The 21,906-nt window shown below is 59.0% G+C and overlaps 1 protein-coding gene across 1 annotated transcript in view; it reads right to left on the bottom strand.

Annotated features, from left to right (window-relative positions):
- The window catches only part of PKD1L1 (polycystin 1 like 1, transient receptor potential channel interacting), a 59,004-nt gene that overhangs the window by 18,768 nt on the left and 18,330 nt on the right, over positions 1–21,906 (bottom strand). Inside the window, exons 18-35 of the mRNA XM_070424856.1 lie at positions 19,639–19,815; positions 18,072–18,149; positions 17,171–17,313; positions 16,589–16,709; positions 15,785–15,896; positions 13,101–13,296; positions 12,064–12,120; positions 11,465–11,677; positions 10,393–10,617; positions 9,138–9,248; positions 8,871–9,028; positions 8,145–8,245; positions 7,791–7,980; positions 6,387–6,470; positions 4,962–5,169; positions 2,385–2,491; positions 1,583–1,802; positions 980–1,153 (exon numbers count right to left, since the gene is read on the bottom strand). Coding sequence (XP_070280957.1) covers positions 980–1,153; positions 1,583–1,802; positions 2,385–2,491; positions 4,962–5,169; positions 6,387–6,470; positions 7,791–7,980; positions 8,145–8,245; positions 8,871–9,028; positions 9,138–9,248; positions 10,393–10,617; positions 11,465–11,677; positions 12,064–12,120; positions 13,101–13,296; positions 15,785–15,896; positions 16,589–16,709; positions 17,171–17,313; positions 18,072–18,149; positions 19,639–19,815 — 2,675 coding nt within the window. The remainder of the gene's footprint in view (positions 1–979; positions 1,154–1,582; positions 1,803–2,384; positions 2,492–4,961; positions 5,170–6,386; positions 6,471–7,790; positions 7,981–8,144; positions 8,246–8,870; positions 9,029–9,137; positions 9,249–10,392; positions 10,618–11,464; positions 11,678–12,063; positions 12,121–13,100; positions 13,297–15,784; positions 15,897–16,588; positions 16,710–17,170; positions 17,314–18,071; positions 18,150–19,638; positions 19,816–21,906) is intronic.

Here is a 21,906-nt window from a genome sequence, read left to right as displayed (position 1 = left end):
TCCCACGCGGGAGTGAAAAAAGAAATCACTGGAAACGCTGCTTTTCTCCTGCACAACCCCTCTGGACGGAACAAACGTTTGCTGAGCGCTCGCTTGGCGCCAGGCCCCACTAGCGAAGCTGGCTGAATCCTCGCTGGAATCTGACAAGAAGCCGTCAATCCCCAACGCGTCCCCAACATAAAAGCAGAGGGAAGATCAGACAACTGTCCATCTTGGAGGAGAAGCCAACCTTAGGTTCTGGGCCGTGGCCAGTGTCACCGGTGGGTGGACACAGCTGTCCCCTCATGCTGCTCAGTGAGACCCCCACCACCTGCTCACACACCCCACACTCGCTCTTTTCAAAGAAGAACCTGCTGACCCGCAGCTGTGACAGTGACCCCTGAGCCCTGGTGCCCTCTGTGGACACCCCCCCGCCCCCCGCCCCCCGTGAGAGCCCTACACCACCTTCCCAGCCGCGGGGGCTGGGAATGGCCGTGAGGTTGTCACAGAAGCAGATATGACTGTTGTCCCTGCACAGCGGCTGTGATGGCCTCGGGAGCAGCGGGGTCACTGCTCTAACCGCCTGCCCCGACGTAGAGTTCGCCTCTGTCTCCTGGGGACACGGACCAGAGCTGCCATTGCGAACCGGCGCTGCGCAGCCGGGTGTGGCCGTCGGAATGCCTGCTTTTCCGTCAGAGGGAACTTGAACTACTTGCCAACCTACCACACGTCGGGGGGTTCTCACAGGATACTCCAGGCTGCTGCCCCCTGAGCACCAGGCTGAGGGTGGCACGGGGCTCCCTCACGGCCAGTCAGCGGAGACACAGCGGCCGCCCGCAGACACCCCTGGGTCCCGCCAGGCCCACGTCACCCCTGGCCTTGAGCACTGGTCCCTTCCCTGTTGTGAACCCTCCGAGAACCGGGAACTGAACTAATACGAGTCAGGGAGGTGTCACCCTGCAGGTCTGGGACTCGGGGCCGCTTAAGGAAAGTGTCCCACCTGCCCGTGTCCTGTGGTGGTGACCAGGGCCGCCAGGCAGGCGTAGGCGCACAGCAGGGCGAAGGCCACGCTGAGGCGCGGCGTGTGCAGGAGGCCCCGGCCCGTCGGCCGGCTGTGCACCGAGGCCCACACGTGGAGGTCCTCCAGCTGCTCCGTGAACCTGGAGAACAGGAGCTGGAACGAAACGCAAGACCTCGATGCACCAGGCGCTGCACCAACAGCACAGACGCAGCGGCGATCTGACGGCAGCGGCTCAACTTCTGGGGCCCCAGCCTGTGCACAGCCCCTCAGCCCCCGGGACCTGCTCTATGCTCTCGGCACACTGGGCGTGCTGGCCCCTCCACTGGGCCTGAGCTCTGGGACCTGTCCCCCGCCTCGCCTGTGTCTCCCTCAAGTGTCTTCATGCCCGTCTCTAGAGCCTCCATTTACAGGCCTCACCGCGCACACGGGTCGCGTCTCTCCTTGCCGGTCCCCGCAGACTCTGAACCCCTCACACATGGCCCCTCCCAGTGCAGCTAAACGCACAGGGAAAGGCCAGCTCTCCACACCTCCCGCACTGTGTCCACCGTGGCCGGGGCCACCTGGGGACACGAAGGCACCTACCTTCCGGAAGCCGAGGCCCCCACGCAGACAGGCCAGCTCCCGCTCCACGCGGCCGTCCCGCCTGCCCGCGGCCAGCCAGCACTCAGCGGGGAAGAACCAGCGTCCCCGTCCCTGGCGCAGCTCCTTCACCATCACGTGGCTGACGTACCAGGCCGGGCAGGCCCCGCCGCTGTCGTGCCACAGGCGGACCTTCCGGAGCGGGCCCAGCGCAGCCGGAGTGCTGCGGGCACAGCATGGCGTCAGCCGGGGTGCGGCCGCTTCTCACCCTCGGGCGGGAAGGACCCGTCTAGAAGCAGTGACCCAGGAGGCCCCCCGGGAACAGGCTGCATGGGGCGGGGACCCCGCAGAGCTCCCCCAAATCCAGTCTCTCTAACCTCACGGGTCTGTCCACATGGAGCGCCACAGCTGACCTATGTCAGCGGGGACATAGCCTGTGAACGTGAACGTCCAGGGAAGAGCAGCTCCCACCTCCTGCCCGCCCCGGGCTGTCCTCCTGGTAAACCCTTTACCCACCCGGCTCTGCACGCCTCCTGCCCTCGTCACCCTCGTTTGGGGTGAAACTAACTCCTTCATGTGGGTTTAGTGACAGAAAACGCATGGTTACGCAGGTTCCAGCATGTAAGCCAATCAGCCTCCGTCCTTCCATCCGTCCCTCACATGGGCGTGCTATCCGTCAACCTCAGATACACTGTGAACACACTGAGCCTGTCCCCATGGAGCCACTGGTCCCTCTGGAGAGCCGGCCTGACGGCCACACCAGGCCTCACGGCTGCTGCCCGGGCTCTGCGGGTGAGTCCCATACCTGAGGACGAAGGTGTGTCTGGAGTTCCGTTCAAACAGCGGCTTCTCTGGGCAGCAGAGCTCTCTGGGCTCTGAAAGTCCATCTTCACCACATAAAACGATGTAGACCTCAAAACACAGACACGGGGTCAGAGTTCAATTACCGAACCCGTGACCCTAACCAGTGCTGGGCAGGTCCCCCCTGCACCCTCCTCCTAGCCCTCCCTCCACACCCCCATCCAGGAAGCCAGTGCCCCATGTGGACCCCGCGACCTGTCCTGGGACAGTCCCTGCTGGGGGGGGAGGGAGTAGGAAAGGCCAGATGCCCCTTCGGGTCACTGGGCACATGGCTAGCTCACGTGTGGCTGCGTGGCTATCTCACGCGTGGGCCCGCCCTCCTCCCTGCACTTAGGGGACTGGGTGGGTGAGGGGCCCCATAGATACAGGGTGTGTGTCCTCAGCAGCTGGGCTCGCTGCTCCTTGCTGGGCCGCTTTTGTGGTAAGAAACGTACAATTCTGTGCAGTGCTATCTACCCACCTTCACTGAGGAAAAACCCTCACTTATTTCTGCTCTTACATCCTTTCCCGTCGCCAGGGGTGTACGGCCTTGGAGTGACTTTTAAGTGTTTTCACCTTTAAGTCTCTAGCCTTCAGGAGCGCGTTTCTGGGCATCGCGTGACATGAAGGCTTCACGTTGCTTTTCCACACGGAAGCCACCGTCCCTGAGCACCTCACTGCGTGACCCCTGCTCTGCTCGGGGCTGCACGGCCCCGACATGCCTCGTCTGCAGTCTGTCCCATGCACCCGTCTGTCTGTCTCCTGACACGCCACACTCTCCTAGCCCGTCCCACCCCAGCTGCCTGGTGCCCCTCGGAGCCCGCCTGCTCCCCCTGCTGGTGACACCACCCTCGAAGTCTCTGATTTCTTGTGTTTTCCTCCAGGTAAATGTTAGAATCCGTTCTTCCAGCTCCACAAAACCCTTCCTGAAGTTTTGGTTGGACTTCATGGACTTTAACCTCTTTGTGCCTGGTTTTCACCTGTAAATGGGTCTATTAGTAGAACTCTTTCCAAAGTGTTTTGAGGTTTGGGGGGAGTAAAAAAACCCCAACATAGTAAAGTCCTAATTCTGTTAGCTGGTGTTATTACTGTTAATGTTAAAGGTTAATGTGGGAGAAATGACAAGGAAAACTGGTTTTCCCGTCCATGAATGAATATTACTGTATATTTACACTAGAGGCCCAGTGCACAATATTCATGCACTTGTGGGGGGGGAGATCCCCTCAGCCCGGCCTGCGCCCTCTCGCAGCCTGGGAGCCCTCACTCCTTACCGCCCGCCTGCTCACTGCTCCTTAGCACTGCCACGGAGGCAAGAGAGGCTCCCACCACCACTGCTGCACTTGCCAGCTGTGAGCCTGGCTTCTGGCTGAGCGTCTGCCCCCTGGTGGTCAGTGTGCATCATAGCGACCGGTCATTCTGGTTGTTCTGCCGTAACAGACTCTTAGGCTCTTATTATATTGACTAGAAGCCTGGTGCACAAAATTTGTGCACTGCGGGGGGGGGGTCCCTCAGCCCGGCCTGCACCCTCTCGCAGTCCGGGACCCCTTGCTCCTTACTGCCCAGCTCACTGCTCCTTAGAGCTGCCGTGGAGGTGGGAGAGGCTCCCACCACCACTGCTGCACTCGCAGCCGTGAGCTGGCCTCTGGCTGAGCAGCGCTCCCCCTGTGGGAGTGCACTGACCACCGGGGGCAGCTCCTGCTTTGAGCGTCTGCCCCCTGGTGGTCAGTGCACATCATAGCGACCGGTCGTTCGCCATTTGGTCAATTTGCATATTAGCCTTTTATTATATAGGATATTTTATGCATATTGTGCCAGTTTTCTCATGATGGTCTTGTGGGTGCCCAGTGTGGTCATGATGGGGAACATGTGGTCTCAGTTATGTGTCCTATGTGGTCCTTGTTGTTGCATGAAGATGCCTTTGAGGGTTTTTACTGTGAGAATAAACAAGTCATCTTTTCTGTCAGAGAACAGTTTAGGCAGCCGCCATGTTGGCTGCGTGACTTGGCAGTCACCATGTTGGCCGCAGGGCTTGCGGCTCCCTGGGGGCCGCCATCTTGAAATGGCAAAGGCCAACCCCTCCCTTTGAATCAGCCAATCGCGCAGACTGTGTGCCTGCGCTCCAGTCAGGAGTGAGGGCAGGCCAGGGGCGGCTCCGGACCAGGTGCCTCCTGCAGGAGGAGAGATGCGGCCTGCTGCCCGGCTCCGAGTGCACTGCCTGTTCCCCCAGGACCCTGGAGGGGGGCTCACCTTACTCTTACATGTACTGAACCATGGAATCCAGCGATTTTGTTCAACTTTCATATTGATTCTCATTATTTGACTGAAGACCCTCTTACATTTTCTATGCAGACATCAGATCACCTGCCAGGAACTAATGTTCTCTCCTTCCAAACCTTAGATTCTTGTTTTGTTCTTGTCCTGTTGTCCTCCCTGGAGTTTCCAGGACAGGACGGACAGACTGATGGCCACATCACCAAGCCATGCACCCACACCTGCGCACACACCGTCCACACCCACACGTGTCTCCCAGATGCCCAGGCACCTTTGCGGTGAAGCGGGCTGGAGCCCGGAAGCCCGTGTCCACGACAACCGCGTACAGCTGGTGACTGGGCGGGGCACTGTCTTGCAGGAAAATGTAACTCGTTTTCTTTTTCTCGCGACGATCCATACGTTTGCTTTTAGTGACCAAAAGGGCATAAAGAATTGTAATGGCCACAATAAAAATACTGGAGAGCAGGTTTTCCGGGCGTCTGTAAATAAAGAAGCAGAATAGATAGGGCAAACAAACATGTAATCAGAGACCAGCCGATGTTCCCCACACAGGGCTAATATATGTGCACACACACAGGGCTAACACATGCACACTCATGCACTGGCTAACACACACGTGCACACTGGCCAACTCACACGCACATAGGGCCAACACATGCTCACACATGCATACTGGCTAATACACGTGCACACACACGGCTAACATGCACATATACACACACACACTGGTTAATTCACATGCACACACAGGGCTAACACATGCACACACACAGGGCTTACACAGGCACACTCATGTACTGGCTAACACACATCTGCATACACATGCACACTGGCTAATTAACGTGCATATACACATGGCACACATGTTCACACGTGCACACTGGCTAACACGTGTGCAGGCACACAGGTCTAACACACGTGCACACACACACACAGAGAAAGGGGTTCCCCATCCCAGTAGTGTCTGAAAGCACAGTGGTACCAGCTGTTCCCTGTGTCCTAGTCCCTGACTCCTGGTGACCTCATACCACCAGCATCGGCAGCATCAGTCATTGGCTTATTCCTAACTAGGGAGCCACTCACATTACCCAGGAACCCACTCTCGCCTATTGAATGACCAGGCGGCGTCCCTAAGGTATACACGTGAGGAGGAGAATGACACCCAGCACCAGGGAATGCAGACGCTGGCCCCACGAATGAGGCGCTGACCCCGCACGGCCTTGGCAGCCTGGTGCCCCATGTGGGGGATGGACAGACAGATGGACGAGGCAGCGAGCTCCTGCCGCCCCAGCTCGCATTCTGCTGGCCCACATTTCAGCCTGAATATACGGAGCTATCTACGCAGTGCGTTTCAGATTCGCCCCTGAAGCGGGCCCTGCTGAGGAACAAGGGGGCCAGGACAAGAGAGCAGCAACCGCGGGTCCAGCTGTGTCACCACTATGGACGCTCACCTACTGATCAGTCACAACTGCCCAGATTCACACTGACTTCTGTGTGTCCGTCCCTCTCCTGCCAGCAAGTGTGAGCTGACAGACGGACATGGGCAACTAGGCAATAGTGAGTAACAACCACCTTTAACAGGCAGGTTCTGAAGAGCAAAAGGATCCCAAGTAGCAGGGTCCACGCTCTGCTGACGGACCCCTGGGCAGCCGGTGGCCAGGCAGATAAAAGGGCCTGGTCTAGAAGGCGGACTCACCCCCGGAACTGGGCAACGTCCCTGGATTCAAAGCTGGTGTTCAGGCTTCTCCTTGCAATGGAGTAGGCGGCAAGGCGGTCGTAGCTGGGAGGGAGATACCGTTAGTGTTAGTGCGCGAGTGTTCACGGGCACCCGCTGCGGCCGGGGGCGGGGGGGGGGGGGGGGGGGCGGGAGGGGGGGAGCGGGGAAAGGTGCAAGCTCCAGTGGCTCCCGTTATGGGTTACGACTCAGACCCCGCGTGAAGGGTCAGCTAGTGAGTTAGACGTGGGGCTCGGCCTCTGTGTCTGTGCGCGGCTTCCGAGGCCGGGACACTGCTGTCCTCAGCGTGGACCTGGGGCGCATCGCAGACATCTTTGTGAGGCCAGGGGACCAGGGTGCTGACATCTCCATGACAACTGCCCCCCCCCCCCCCCCCCCCCAGTCCAGCCTCAGCCCAGGGACAGACTGTGCACTGTGTCCGTGGTCCGGGCGCAGCCGGTGCCCATCACAGGTCACCGTGAAGACGGACTCTCCCACAGCAAACCTGTCCCCCTCACTGCTCCGTGAGTAGGGCCCTTCGGCGCTGATTCTGTGCCCTGGCTCCGAGGTGCCAGCAGAGAACCATGTAGCAGAGAGCGGACAATTGCTTTAGTGCAGAAACGAACACATGACTATCCCAGGGAACACTGAGCCTGACCGCCAGCCTGAGAAAGCTCCCGGCACCGGCGCTGTGCGCACCGGAGTGGACGTGAGAAGCCACGGATGGCGGCCGGGCACCGCACACTGTGATCTGGACACACGGATGGCGGCCGGGCACCGCACACTGTGGTCTGGACACACGGATGGCGGCCGGGCGCCGCACACGGTGGTCTGGACACACGGATGGCGGCCGGGCGCTGCACACAGTGGTCTGGACACACTGCCTCCTCCCAGGCAGCTAGGAGGTCGCTTTGTGATTCAACCTTTCTTAAGATGACGATGATTTCTACACGTGCCTACGAGGTGTTTCTACTGTAACAAACACAGCCACGGCCGCTGACAGAACAGCCGGCTCTGCATCTGGATAAAGAATTCCTGACTGAGGGCCAGCCGATGCTCCCGGAAATTCCTGGGCGGCTGCCGTCGGTGTAGCGACGCATGTCCTGTGGTGAAGGTCACCCTCACGACTACGCAGAGGGGCAGACGCGGGGTCCCAGGGGGGGGCGGGGAGAGCAGAGGCCCCACCCGAGGGGGGTTATCAGCATGAGCAGGACACAGCGACCCACACGGGTCTCATCCACCACCGACTCCTTCGTCCACCAGATGTTCGCTGAGCACCACCCACGTCCCGGGGGAGGCACGTGAACTCCCCTGGGGCTGCCGCAGGCGGGCCAGATGTGGGAGGAAGCCGTCCCTGCAAACCCGACTCCCGCAGCATCGCCTCACCTGCAGTTCACCTTCCCTGGGGAAGCTGCCGGCTGTGGGGGGAGACTCTCAGGCTCCCGCCGTGGGTCCCAGAGCAGGCAGTGGACCCCCTGGAAACGCACCACGTAGCTCACGGTCTCGGCCAAGTACCTGTTGGGAGGTTCCCTGTCGTAGTCCGCATCCAACAGGGACAGGTACCCCTGGGTGTGGCCTGAAAGGGAAAATGTAAATTAAGGATCACAACCTGAGGTTTGGGAAAAGGCGCCGCCTGTTCCTGCAGCGGACGAGGGGCGGACGGACAGCAGCACCGAGACACCCACGCCACAGCCGGGGCTTCATCACAGGACAGAGGGCCACAGCGTCCCGTCCACCGACCTTCCAGCGCAGCCGCCGACACGGAGATGTGCGCCGTGAGCCCCTCCCACAGGTGCAGCTGCCTCAGCAGTAAGTCGGCAGGAGTCGGCTTCTCGGACAACCTGGGACAAGCAGAGCCGTGAGCACAGTCTGGTCTCGGTCTTTCCTCTCCGGGCTTTGCCACCTGCTTTTGTGCAGACACCCTTTCACCAGTGAGGCAGGCTGAGCCCCACGCACCACATCGTCACGAGAACTGTGTGGCACTCACTCGTTGCTTCACTAGAATAAACACCAGCCTGGCCGGTGTGGCTCAGTGGTTGAGCATCGACCTACGAACCGGGAGGTCACAGTTCGATTCCTGTCAGGGCACATGCCTGGGTTTCAGGCTTGATCCCAGTGCGGGGCGTTCAGGAGGCAGCCCATCCATGATGTTTCTATCTCTCTCTCCCACTTCCTTCCTCTCTGCAATCTATAAAAATATATTTTTTTAAATGAAAGATTGAGAGTCCTGCCCAGACGTGCACTGAGAGCCCTGGACGGACACCTGCACTCTCTCCACGGTCCAGTCTCTCCTGCAAACGGCAGGCTGGGTCCGTCTGAGGCAGCGACACCTCCTCCCTGAGCGGCCGTCACTCCATCTCTTCCACAACCCGCCACACACCGCTGCAGAGTGCAGCCTCACTCACAGGAGTTCTCACAGGCGCGTCTCCTGCCCTGACCCCATTACCCACAGCGTCAGCCACGCACCTCACCAGCAACATGACGGGGAACGCCCTGGCGGCCGGCTGGGAGAACTCCACTCGGATCTGCAGGGCCTCCGGGCTGGCTGCAGACAGCCCAGCGAAGTGGTGGACGTTCACTCTATCCCGAAGCAGCACAAACGTCGTTTCATTTCTCCTGTCACCCTGTCAGCACGTGGACAACGAGCAGAATTGGCTTTCGGAAGTGAAGACGTCACATGTCACCAGGGCAGCCTAAAACGCAGCTGAGGGGACCGGGCAGAGCTGTCCTCACCGGGCCATCTTCCTCCCCGAACTCCGCGGTCACGGGCGTCCTCAGCCGTGGCCTGTGCAGGGGCCTTCGGCTGGAGCAGCGGTGCAGGGACAGGGCCAGCAGAGCACCAACCTGGGGACACAGAGCACCTTGCAGTGGTGACGCCAGCCAGGGGGCGGCTACATCCTCAGGGAACACAGGGGTCACTGGCCAGAGGGGTCACGGCAGGACTGGGTGGGGGATGGCTTCATGTGCACTGCTCTTATCAAGTTAATCATTCTTAAAGTTTGTTGAAGTATTTTATTTTTTATTCTAAAAGCTCATATGAAAGCCACAGCTGCCGAGTGACAATGAGCAGAGGCGCCGACGGCCCCCAGCACTGCTGAGCCCTGCCGCGAGCCTTACCCGAGGACGCCTGCCTGGGGCGTCCGGGCGCTCCTGGGTGGGACACACTGGGCGGGCAGCAGATGTTCTACTTTTGTTTGTGCGTGAAATCTCCCAAAGCCGCTACAACTCCCTGGTTGACACAGCTTGATTAGCTACCTATGGATTCCCCTGAGTGCTGCATTCACATAACCAGCAGCCAGGTTATCAGAACTACGGTCGTTCTGAATAAACACATAAAGCTTGTCGCTTTGAGGAAATCTCTCCTGTTTCCTGGGAGGTGGGGGGAGGAAACAACGGGTCCGGGTGTTTCTGGAGCCCTGGGCGCCTGGACGAAGTGCCTCCAGATGGGCAGACACCTGCTCGCTCCACCTCCACCTCCACCTCCACCTCCACCGGGTACGTCTCTACACAACTGCACTTTTTTGGTTGAAAAAACTCACTTTAATCTCTGTTTCTTTATTGCTTGTTAGTTGGGATTATTTTCATGTCTATTTCCCTAAAAGGAGGTGTGTGACTGCTGTTGAAAATGAGCATTTTTGAACCACATGATGAGTTTGTCATTCATTTCTGTACGCTCGTCCATCAGACATTTTCGGGGGCCCAGGGAGCCAGGCCCTCGAGCAAGAGTCTGCGCACAGAAACAGGAGCATGGCGCTGGGGCCCAGCCCCAACCCCCTTGACCTGGACACAAGCAGATGTGAAGCCCGTGTTCACAGCCCGGAAACGCTGGCACCTCCTCCCCTCGCCCCCACTGCCACACGCCCTCGGCTCTGGTCCCCTCGTGGCTCAGCCTCCTGGGACCCGTGGCCAGCCTAGCCGTGACGCACGCCCAGCCCACTCCGCCTCCGGCTTCGATGGTGGGTCCAGCGGCTGCACAGGAAGTGCCCACCTGGCCAGGAGCGCGTCCCTGCAGGAAGGGGCTCCTCCTGAAGAGCAGGAGCTGGCTCGTGTAGCACAGGCTGGGCTCCCGCCCGGCCAGGTCTGCAGGGAGGCGCACCTGGACGGGGCCCAGGCTCTGCTCGGAGCTCTGACGGTGGCGATGAAGCTGCGCCTGGGCCTCCGTCTGCCCGGCGCTCACGTGGACCCGGTGCTCGCCGCGTGAGGACAGGCAGCCCTGGAACGGCACAGGTCAGACACTGACGGGTGGGATCACCTTCCGGATCAGACCCGAGAGGCGGAAACACCTGGGAAGGCCTGAGCCAGGACTGGACCCCAGGAGGGGGCAGCCCTGTGACCGGGATGCAAGCTGCTTTTGTGTCGATGCGTCTTCCTGAGACGCTCCACTCACTTGTGCCCACAGCTGGCTCCGTGGGCTCCTCAGCCCCAGGGAGCCAAGACCTTGACTACTACATGCAGGGCTGCCAGGGCCACAAGCACAGCGCCGCGGGCACAGAGCAGGCAGGGCGGGAGGTGCCGTCTAAATGTGCCTACTGCTGCTCGGCTGCGGTCACTGGGCTCACATCGAACACCCGTTCACTCTCTCCTTTCCCCAGCATCACACCAAGTATCAGCTACGTGACCAGCAGGTCTGGGCAGGGGGGAGGATAAATGGGGACCGAGGAGACATGGAAGCTTCTGGAAGGAACCCAACCAATCCTGACACACTGTCCTGTGGTCACTGCAGCAGGAGCACATGAAATGACCACTGGCGGCCAGGTCTGTCGGGGCTGCTTCCACATAACACCACCACCTGCCTTACTCCCTGCGCCCCTCAGGGGACAGGCCCCATGTCCCTCATGGAAACCCACTGGACCCAGAGAACGGGACAGGGGTGACATCCACTGCACATTGCACTACCCACGAAACACAGCTCACCATGAACATTCCCCAAGACCAATGTCCCTGGCATCGTAGCCATCAGACCCCAGGACCCCAGTTCATTGTGGGTTTCGAGAGCAATTACTAAGCCAGTTCCTGTCCGAGGGAGGAGCAGCTGTTACCCGAGGAGGAGGGGACCGTACCAGCAGCACGTCTGCGATGGCCTGAGCACCTTCCTCCAGCAGGCGGCCCGAGCTCCTTGAGTGACCGTGGTCGCTGGCCTCCAGGACCCCGGACACGAGAAGGATGAGCTCCCGCACCTGGCCCGCCTCCACCGCGCAGCCTGTGGGGGGCCGGCCGGGAGCCAGCAGCGTGTGCGCGCAGTCGAGGACGAGAAGAGCACTTGCGAGGCTCATCTGCGTGGAAACAGGCAGGGGTAGAGGCCCCTCCACAGCGCCCACGCCACCTGGCCTGCCCTCCGGGAGGGACACCACACGCCAGGCGGGGAGGATGGGCCAGGTCTGGATCGGCACCAACTTCACAAGTGACAGTAACTCCCCAGAGTCTGTCCCCAGACCCGTAAAATGACCAGAGGAGAATAACGGCCTCTGCAAGCTAAGTGAGTCCCAGGGAACGTGGCTGGGCCATTTGCTGCTGGCGGAGGGGACCCACATCGAAACGGTGACCTTCTGCCTGAACCGAACCCGCCTGCGGGTGCTCACGGGGCCCTCACAGGACTCCGGAGCTGCCCGAGGTCCCGGTGAGGGAAGCAGCAGGGACACACCTGGACCAAGGGACTCACCTTGTTGGGGAAGCGCAGCAGGTCCCTCAGCAGGAGGACAGAGTCGGCCGCTTCCTCCTGACCAGGAGAAATGGAAATGACAAGATGACAAGGCAGAGGAGTCAGCCGTCAGTCACGGCCGCACGACTCAGCTCGCTGTGCGGAGATGGAGCAGACCCCACGTTTGGGCTCAGAGACAAAGGGAGGCTGACATGGGAGAGACCGTCACTTCGGTCCCACGTTTTCCAGCCTATGTGGCCCCCCTGCCCTGTGCCCGCTGGCTACTCCCCCCACCCCATCAGAAGGGAACCCGAGGGCTCAGGGACCAGAGTACAGCAGGGGGAGCTGGTCCCTGAGCCCCATGGAGACAATGGAGTGTGCCCTTAGATGTGGCTATTGTTGTCATGGTGACAATGGAGTGTGCCCTTAGATGTGGCTGTTGTTGCCACGGTGACAATGGAGCGTGCCCTTAGATGTGGCTGTTGTTGTCATGGTGACAATGGAGTGTGCCCTTAGATGTGGCTGTTGTTGCCATGGTGACAATGGAATGTGCCCTTAGATGTGGCTGTTTGTTGCCATGGTGACGATGGAGTGTGCCCTTAAATGTGGCTATTGTTGCCATGGTGACAATGGAGTGTGCCCTTAGATTGGCTGTCCTCGCCATGGTGATGCCATAGTGACGATGGCGTAGATGTGACTATCCTCTGTGACAGTGGCAGGACGGAGGCACAGCCATGCTGGCGAGGACAGTGCCACAGCAGTACGTGGTCACTGCCCTGGAAGCCACAGAATCATAAGCCTCACTGCGATGCCGTTGTTACCAGGCGGGATCGGGTTGGGTTTCCATTTTCTCCTACGTGGCTGATGTGGGTCTCTAGTAACCAGCCCACTGGTCTGTGAGACGTGTGCACAGGTGAGAGCCACAGCCCCACGTCAGCGTGCAGGCCGGCCCACCAGTCTCATGACTGATGGTACCTCACAGCACGACCACTTGCTAGCGAGCTGACCAGTCTCAGTCCCTGCTGCACAGACAGACCTACAGACACTCTGGGCCATACCTGGTCCTGGGGAGCTAATCTGCAGATTGAAGAAATGAACGCGTCCTGGATTCGGGACCACTGGCCACAGGAGGGGCTCCCGCCCTCCCTAGCCCAGCGACCCAGGACCCCGGTGGTCACGGCGACGTAGTTCCTGACTTCCGTGTCACTGCCCATCTGTTGGAGGGTGGAGAGGCTCCTCAGGCTAGCATTGTACCTGAAGGACACAGAGCAGTTACCATGATCGTCGAACACGTTCACAACGCTCCGGCCCACCCACCGCAGTGTGGTATCCACGACAGAAACACTCCGGGGTGGGTCTGTGCAGAGGAAACGGAAAAGACACAGGGAGGAGTCACATCAATCCTATGAACCTCCTTTATCAGAGCTGCACAGGCCCAAGAGCCACACAGAGTGACACAGACACACGGCAGGTGAAGGGAGTCCGTGCCGAGCTGGACAGGAGACCCCGACGGCTGCAGGGGCTGGTGGTCCCATAGGCAGAGGTGATGAGCAGCACCCAGACCCACAGAGTGGATGGGATGATGCACATGGCCACGTGCGGTCAGTCCAGGAACATAGGAGTGATTCAGGGTGAAACCAATCTATGAAATGCACCAGGTCAGCAGGCAGAAGGACAAGCCCTCGTGATCATCTCAATGGATCTAGCAGAGCACTGACAAAATCCAACGGCCTTGGTGATAAAATCACCCAAATCCACGAGTGCAGGGCCTTCTCCCACCTGCTCACAGGCATCTGTGGAGAACCTACGTCAGTGCCACCCAAAGAGAGGCTGCGGGCTGACTGCCGCCTGCCCAGGCCTGGGGCAGGACCAGGATCTCGCCTCTGCTACGTCTGCTCAGCAGAAAAAGCAGCAGGTGTGCACAGCCGAGAGGGAGTGACACCCTCTCTCATCACAGGTGGCACGTCTCATTCACAGAAAACCCCACAGAATATGCTAGAAGCCCACCAGAGCTAGCGAGTGAGTGGAAGGCTGCAGGACACACGATCCACACGCAAGTATCAGTGTACACTACGGAAAACTCCAAGTAACTATGATATGAAAACAAGTCCATCTGTAGTAACATCAAAAAGAACAAAATACTTATGATCCATTGAACAAAAAGTTCAATGTTTGTACCCTGAAAACGTACGATGTGACTGAGGAAAGCAAAGATCTAAGTACATGGGAAACTGCTCCTGGTTAGAAGGCTCGTGTTGCCAAGGCAGCAATGTTCCCAAGGTGACATCCAGGCTCCGGGCAACCCATCAACATCCCAGGGGCTTGTTGGTAGGAACGGACCAACTATTAACCAGGAGGCTCAGAGTAACCACAACAACCCTGAAGACGCAGACTCAGCTGCGGGTTCATGCTCCCCATTTCAAAGGTTACTTCGCACTCAGCAGTTGGACAGTGTGGTCCTGGTGTAAGAGAGACTTGCAGGTCAATGGAATAGCACTGACAGCCCAGAAATAGACACTAACGCTTGTGGCCCACTGACTTCTGACAAAGGGACGAAGACAGTTCGGGGGAGGGGACCTTTCTGGCCTGTGGTGCAGGGACACTGCTTGGCTACGTGCCGAAGCGCAGGCCTGGAGCCTGCCTCGCACCACACGCCCCAGCTCCAAGGCTCAGCTCCGTGAGTGAGACCGCGAGGCTCTCAGAAGAGGGCAGGAGTGACCGTGCTGGCCTGGGGTGGGTAGTAATTTCTTAAATGCACCAACAGCACCAGCAGTAAGAGAACAGGTTGGACTTCATCAAACGTAAAACTTTTGTGCGTCAGTGACACCACATGGAAGAGAAAACCCAACCCACGGCGGGAGAAATGTGCACAAGTCATTCCCTGACGAGGGACGTCGCCAGAACGTGAGGGACTCGCAGCCTCAGTCATGGAGAGACAGCCCGTGAAGACCACGGTGTCGGGACAGACAGCGATGGTTCAAAGCCCGTGGACAGATGCCAGCACCGTCCGTCACCAGGCCAGGCACAGAGCAAGCTGGTGGGCACGACGCGGGACCCACAGGTACACGGGCAGCTGCTTGGGAAACAGTCTGGCAGGACCTCACAACGGTCAACCCAGCATCACGGAGACCCGGCAACCACGCCCAGGAGTCGCGTGAGACAGGACAACACGTCCACATCTACGCTCACAACAGCACCGTTCGCACCGGCCATCAGCTGATGATGGAGAAAACCTGTGGCGCATCCACGACAAACTGTCATTCAGTCACGAAGAGGAATGAGGTCTGGCAACAAGGCTGCACCTCACACACAAAACAGGAAGTGCGTCCAGGAAGCCAGTCACAGAAGACCACCTGGGGCATCACCCCATGGACATAAAAGGTCCAGAATCAGCCAATCTGGGGACAGAAGTGGGCTCTCGGATGAGATCCAGGGCTGGGGCTGGAGGGAGGAAGCTGGGTGGGGGCAGGGATGGGACCAATGAGAACAAGGACTGTGGGATCGATGAAATGTCCTCGTCTGGCAACTCTAAGTGTAGGAAACCCAAGGATGCGTGCACTGCAGACAGGCGAACCCCATGGTATACGAGTGACACCCCATGAAGAGTGAGCTGTGCGAAGAAAGATGAAGAGCGGTACAGCCCCAGAGCGCAAGCGGGAAGCCCGTGCAGATGTCGGGGACTGGGCTGCAGGCGCCACCAAGTACTCCACGGAGGCGGCTGGGGACAGAGAGCCTCACTCACACATCCTCGCCGGGGCAGCGGTCCCCATGGAGACGGGGCAGCACAGTCACGGCCACGGCACAGGGCTGCGTCTGGGAGCCGTCACCATCGGTGATCACAGTGGACACCAGGACTGGAAGGGACAAGCAGAGGTCAGCGGCCTGTGTCGGCAGAGAAACTTCTTCCAACGCAATGGCAAGGGAGAGACGGAGCCCAGAGGACCAGTCCCAACACCACTGGCCCACCTGTGTGCTGGACGCTGACGGGACCTCCAGGAGGCAGAGCTGAGGCGACTCCACACGGAACAGGGCAGGGCGGGGGGTGCGTGCGTAGCCGGGAGGGAAGCAGCCCACAAAATGGGGAGGGGACAGGCAGCCGTCGTGCGGAGGGTCAGGAAATGAGTCATGGCTCACACACTCACTCCCTGTCACTGGCCTGCACTGTGTACCCGCGGCAGCAAGATGCCATGGTGACCAGGACCGCCCGTCTCACCCTCCCTGCCTACTCAGGATCACAGTCAAGTTAAAAACGTGGTGAGTGCCGGAGCGGGCAAGGCCAGGGAGGGGTCCGCAGACCCCGAGGTGCAGGTCCAGGCTGGTACTGCTGGGACCAGGGCCGAGGGAGGGCAGGGCTATGGCAGGTCCAGACAAAGGCGTGGAGAACCCCACTGAAGTCATTTATGCACAGAGATGGGCAGGGCAGGAAGCGTCTTTTTGGGGACTCGGGAACTCCCTCCTGTGACAGGGCCAGGGTTTGTGGTGGGGACCCTGCTGGGGAGGCGGAGCTGAGTCCTGCCCACCATCTGTCTGTCTGTCCGGGACTCACCTCGATAACCGTCCACGGGCTCCCCAGCTGGCAGTGCAAAGTAGTGCTGGGCGTCTGTCCCACGGTACAGGGTGCACTTGGAGGCGTTTCCTATCTGGTAACCAAACTCATAGCGGAAGTCCTGCGGTCCGTTCCATCGTGAAGGAAAGAGCACAGGTGAGCAAACAGCACTACCCCCAGTAAGTCCTCACACCCCGTCCTCACCCACCCGAGGTCAGGCACAGATGGGCTGGGGCAGGTACACGTGGCTGTGTCTGTCACTCGTGGCCGTGGGCCCTCCTGGCCGGGACCTGGGACAGTCACAGATGCACAGAGTGGGGGGGATGAGGCTGCACCTCTGCTTCCCTCTGGGGGACACAACACATGGGGGATGGGACAGGGCATTTGTGGGAAACCCCCTCAGCCTCAGAGCGGGGCTGCAGTGAGTGCCGGGTCAGGGCCTCCTGAAGATGCATGGGGGGGGGGGGGGGGGGGGGGGGGGAGTCCAACACAACACGGGGCAGAAGGACGCTCATACCCCCAGCGTTTCATCAGAGGCAGACGGGGCCTATCCTTCAGGACAGTAGGGGTCTGCGTGCTCACCGGTCTCCCCGACGTGCAGAAGACACTGAAGACGGTGTCTGCCTCGAGGCCGCGGTGGGGCTGCACCTGGCAGGCCACGTCCCGCGGAGCCTGGTTGACGGTCACATACAGCTGAGCCTTCCCTAGAAAGCTGTGCCCCGAAGCTGCAGAGAGAGGGGGTGACACCTGCATGCTGGGAACCAAAGGCAGCCCTGGAGGTTCCCAAAGTGCAGACCGTGTGGCCCCCAGATCTGCGGCTTTGGCGTTGCTGTGACCTTGACAGACCTCGACCCCAGGGCCACCCCAACCTGCTGGGTGAGACCCAGAGGGGCCGGCAATCTGCGCCAGCGCCTGCCTCAGGGGACGCTGGGCCCGGGACCCCTGCCATGCGGCACCCACTGATGCAGCACCATTTGGGCGCTCGCTCGCTGGGCAGCTGTACCCGAGGCCCTGAGAGATTGGCGGACGGACGAGACCTGGGAGCCAGACAACAGCCTCGCAGGTAGAATCCACCCCCAGCAAACCAGACCCTCCATTCCCGCTGTGTGCAGCCCTGTCCGGAACACGCAAGTATTGCTGCTGACTCTACAGACAGGGTTTATATTTGGCTTCTATAAACTGCACTGACACTGTAAATGTTTCCTGTGATGCCACACAGCATTCAAAATCAATGTCGTAAAGAAGTATAGTATTCTCTAAACCATAACGATTGTTTCCCAATGACTAAACATTTCATTTCCCATTACCCTGAAATGATAATTCTCATGCATAAAGTTGTTTTTTACTTTCGATGTCTTTTTCTTGAAATAAATTACAGGCACAAGTTACATGTGTTAAATTGTGTAAAACTCCGAGGACGCTGACCCTCATCCTAACAGCAGGCACGCAGCTTGGCTCCCCGCCAGGCCCAGGGGCCACTTACCCACCGCTGCCTGCAGGACGTATGTCTCTCCAGGGTGCAGTGAGTACGGCTTCACTGTCACTGTCTGTCCCATGATCCCTGCGGAAAAGAAGGGGCGGGGACCACTCGTCAGGGCACCCCAAGGACAGCAGCTCAGACACACCCTTCCTCGGCCACTGCAGACGAAGGAGGCAGAGGTCCCATTAGCCCTGCTTGTCTCACCCGGAAATGCCACGTTTGCTCGTTACCTCCGGCCCCTTATTACAAAGCATGAAGCTCATCTCTGCTCCCGCTCAACAGAGTCAGACTGAGCCCGGTTCAGGCACCGGTCAGAAAGGCCCTCGCCTCCCAGGAAGGAGAGGACTCTGGGAAGAACGCTGTCCATGTATTTTGAGGAGGCCCCTAAACCAAGTGGATCCCTTTCAAACGACATCCTAGTACAGTGGTCGGCAAACTGTGGCTCGCGAGCCACATGCGGCTCTTTGGGCCCTTGAGTGTGGCTCTTCCTATGCCTTAGGAGTACCCTAATTAAGTTAATAACAGTGTACCTACCTATATAGTTTAAGTTTAACAAATTTGGCTCTCAAAAGAAATTTCAATCATTGTCCTGTTGATATTGGCTCTGTTGATTAATGAGTTTGCCGACCACTGGCCTAGTGTCTGCAGGAGCGGGAGGGACTCCTGGACCCGAGCGAGCTGCTGACCATGGGGCCCAAAATCTCAAAGAAAGAGGCTCACTCAGCCGCGCCATGCTCCTCGGGCAGCATCCTGCACTCAGTCTGCAGGCCCGGGGCCTCCACCCCAGCAGGCACACCCACACCCTGGGAGGCGGGCTCACACCCTGGGAGGTGCACACACACCCTGGGAGGCGGGCCCACACCCTGGGAGGTGCACACACACACACCCTGGGAGGTTCACACATACCCTGGGAGGTGCACACACACCCTGGGAGGCAGGCCCACACCCTGGGAGGTGCACACACATCCTGGGAGGCGGGCCCACACCCTGGGAGGTGCACACACACCCTGGGAGGCAGGCCCACACCCTGGGAGGTGCACACACACCCTGGGAGGTGCACACATACCCTGGGAGGTGCACACACACCCTGGGAGGTGCACACATACCCTGGGAGGCGGGCCCACACCCTGGGAGGTGCACACATACCCTGGGAGGTGCACACATACCCTGGGAGGTGCACACACACCCTGGGAGGTGCACATACCCTGGGAGGTGCACACATACCCTGGGAGGTGCACACATACCCTGGGAGGTGCACACACACCCTGGGAGGTGCACACATACCCTGGGAGGTGCACACACACCCCGGCAGGCATACAGGATGCGTGCACAAGGGGACAGCACTGTCCTCTGTGCCTGCGCCTGCTCAGCAGCCTCTTCCCCTTACTTTGCAAAAGGGGGGACACCCGCAGGCCTGTGGCCACTGAGGGACGAGCACAACTAAAGAGGCATCGTGACCCCCAGTCTGTCTCTAGTCCAAGGAGAAGGCACAGGAGAAATGGGGGGAGGGGGAGGCTGGTGTCGGAACCTCTGCAACCGCTAAGGTTCCAGGGCAGAGGGGCGCTCATACCAGACGCGGTGTAGCCCTGGAAAACAGCTCGGCTCACGGGGGACTTGGGCCAGTCGACCAGGAGTGCAGGCTGAGCACTGGCGGTCAGGAGGAAGGGGCCCACCAGGTTGTCCCCATCCCCACGGCTCCCGTCCTCACTGGCACCGGGTCCCGACGCTGAGAGGTGCATGCTGGTCCCTAGGAGACACGCCAGGTCAGGGAGGGCTGAGACAAAGGTGGCCATGGTTCCCTTAAAGTGCTAGTGGCTCAAGGCTGAGATCAGTGCTGCCCACTCTCTCGGGACCCGCTTGTCTAATCGTCTCCGACGGCACATAGGACGAATGTCGCCCCGCACGATCAGTGGCTCCGCGGCATTTCCTCAGCTCACACGTGCTCGGGCCGCGGCCAGGAATGAGTCTACGGGAAGCACCACGGCAGACGGAGCAGGCCTGCCATGTGGACGTCTAGGGGAGGGTGTCAGGAAACACTCGAGGAAACACCACGAGCAGAGGAAAGCCGGTGACAGAAGTGTCCTGGGGAGACAGAGCAGGCGCACGAAGGGGCTGGGACGGGCTGTTCCAGGGCCGGGTGGGCAGCCCAGGCGGGGCGGGGGGGGGCTCAGACAGAGGGAATGGGCTTTAGAAAAAGCTGCTCGGGGAGGGTCTGGGTGTGGCTGGAGGGGGAGCGGGAAAGAAGAGATGAGACCTCAGCTCCCTCCGTCTTCCCCTGTGTGGGGCTGGGAGGCAGGCCTGGTGTGCTGGGCTGGGTGTGAGAGGTGACTGGGCTGCGGGCCAGGCAGAGAGACAGTGTCTGCCTGTCCAGCGGGGGAGGGTGCTGGGCTTGCTCAGGAAACACCGACTTCAGACTCCAAACAAATGGTGAAATGACAAAGTGGATCCATGTTGGGGTTAGAAGGACTGAACCATCAGGAGGAGTGACTTGTGAACGCAGGCCTTTCCCTCATTCAACGTTACTTATGAAGCGCCTGCTGGGAGTGTGAAGCGAGCCCCTCACGGGCCTGGGGGAGCAGAAGGAGCGTGGGGTGGCCAGAGGAACCAGCGTCCAGGCAGATCAGGGGGACGGCCACAGAGCACAGCACAGTGAGTCGTAAACAAAGGGCTCCCTGACCACCCACCTGGTCATGCGGTAGACAAGTCACTCTCACTCACTCATTATTCATTCAACAAACGAACTGTCCGCGGTTGTGCATCTATTAAGCATTGTTCACGGGCTGGATGAACCACTCCCTCCTGGTCCTGCGTTGTCAGCGAGAACATGCTCACCGAGGGCCAATACAAGTGTACAGCTGCCTGGGAAACCTTCCCTTCCCAGACAAGAGAGAGCTAAAGGAGTTCGTCGCCAACAAACCGGTATTACAAGGAACTTCTTTAAAAGAAGGAGGAAAGAAAAAGATCAAAACTATAAATAATAAAATGGCGGAAATCACATGTCTGTCAGCAATCACTAGGTGTACACGGATTAAATGCTCCGACCAAAAGATGTAGGATGGTGAATGGACAAGAAAGCAAGACCCTCACATGTGCTGCCTTCAAGAGACCCACTCATATCCACAGGTGCAGGCTGGGAGTGGAGGGCGGAAAAGATATTTCGTGGAAATGGGAACTTGAAAGGCGGGGCAGCAGTAACTATACCAGGACATTTAAAATGAAGGCTATACCATGAGATAGAGAAAGACCAGCCACTCTACTTCTGGGTGCTTATCTGAAGAAACCCAAACACTATTCAAAGAGACGTATACACTCCTGTAGTCACTGCAGTGTTTTTACAGGAGCCAAGGCATGCATGCAACTGAGTGCCCAGCAGTAGACGCGCATATAGGATGGAATATGACTCGGCCATAGGAAAGGGTGAAATCTTGCCATTTGTGACAGCATGGAGGGACCTCAAGGGTATTGTGTTGAGTGAAATAAGTCAGACAGAGAAAGATAAATACCATATAATTTCAATTATATGTGGAATCTAAAAAAACAAATGAACAGAAAGACTCATAGATACAGAGAACATACTAGTGGTTGCCAGAGGAGAGCGGTTGGGGGACGGGTGAAGAAGGTGAAGGGATTGAGAAGCACAGATTGGCCCTGGCCGGTGTGGTTCAGTGGATAGAGCATCGGCCTGTGGACTCAAGAGTCCCGGGTTCGATTCTGGTCAAGGGCACATGCCCAGGTTGTGGGCTCTATCCCCAGTGGGGGCATGTAGGAGGCAGCTGATCAATGATTCTCTCTCATCATTGATGTTTTATCTCTCTCCCTTTCCCTTCCTCTCTGAAAT

Source organism: Myotis yumanensis, unplaced genomic scaffold (genome assembly GCF_028538775.1).
Source record: "Myotis yumanensis isolate MYYU_CA2020_CCGP unplaced genomic scaffold, mMyoYum1.0.hap1 SCAF_9, whole genome shotgun sequence".
In the NCBI taxonomy this organism is placed as follows: Eukaryota; Metazoa; Chordata; class Mammalia; order Chiroptera; family Vespertilionidae; genus Myotis; species Myotis yumanensis.
The sequence above is the reverse complement of the archived record's forward strand: the minus strand, read 5'-3'. Positions and strand labels throughout refer to the sequence as shown.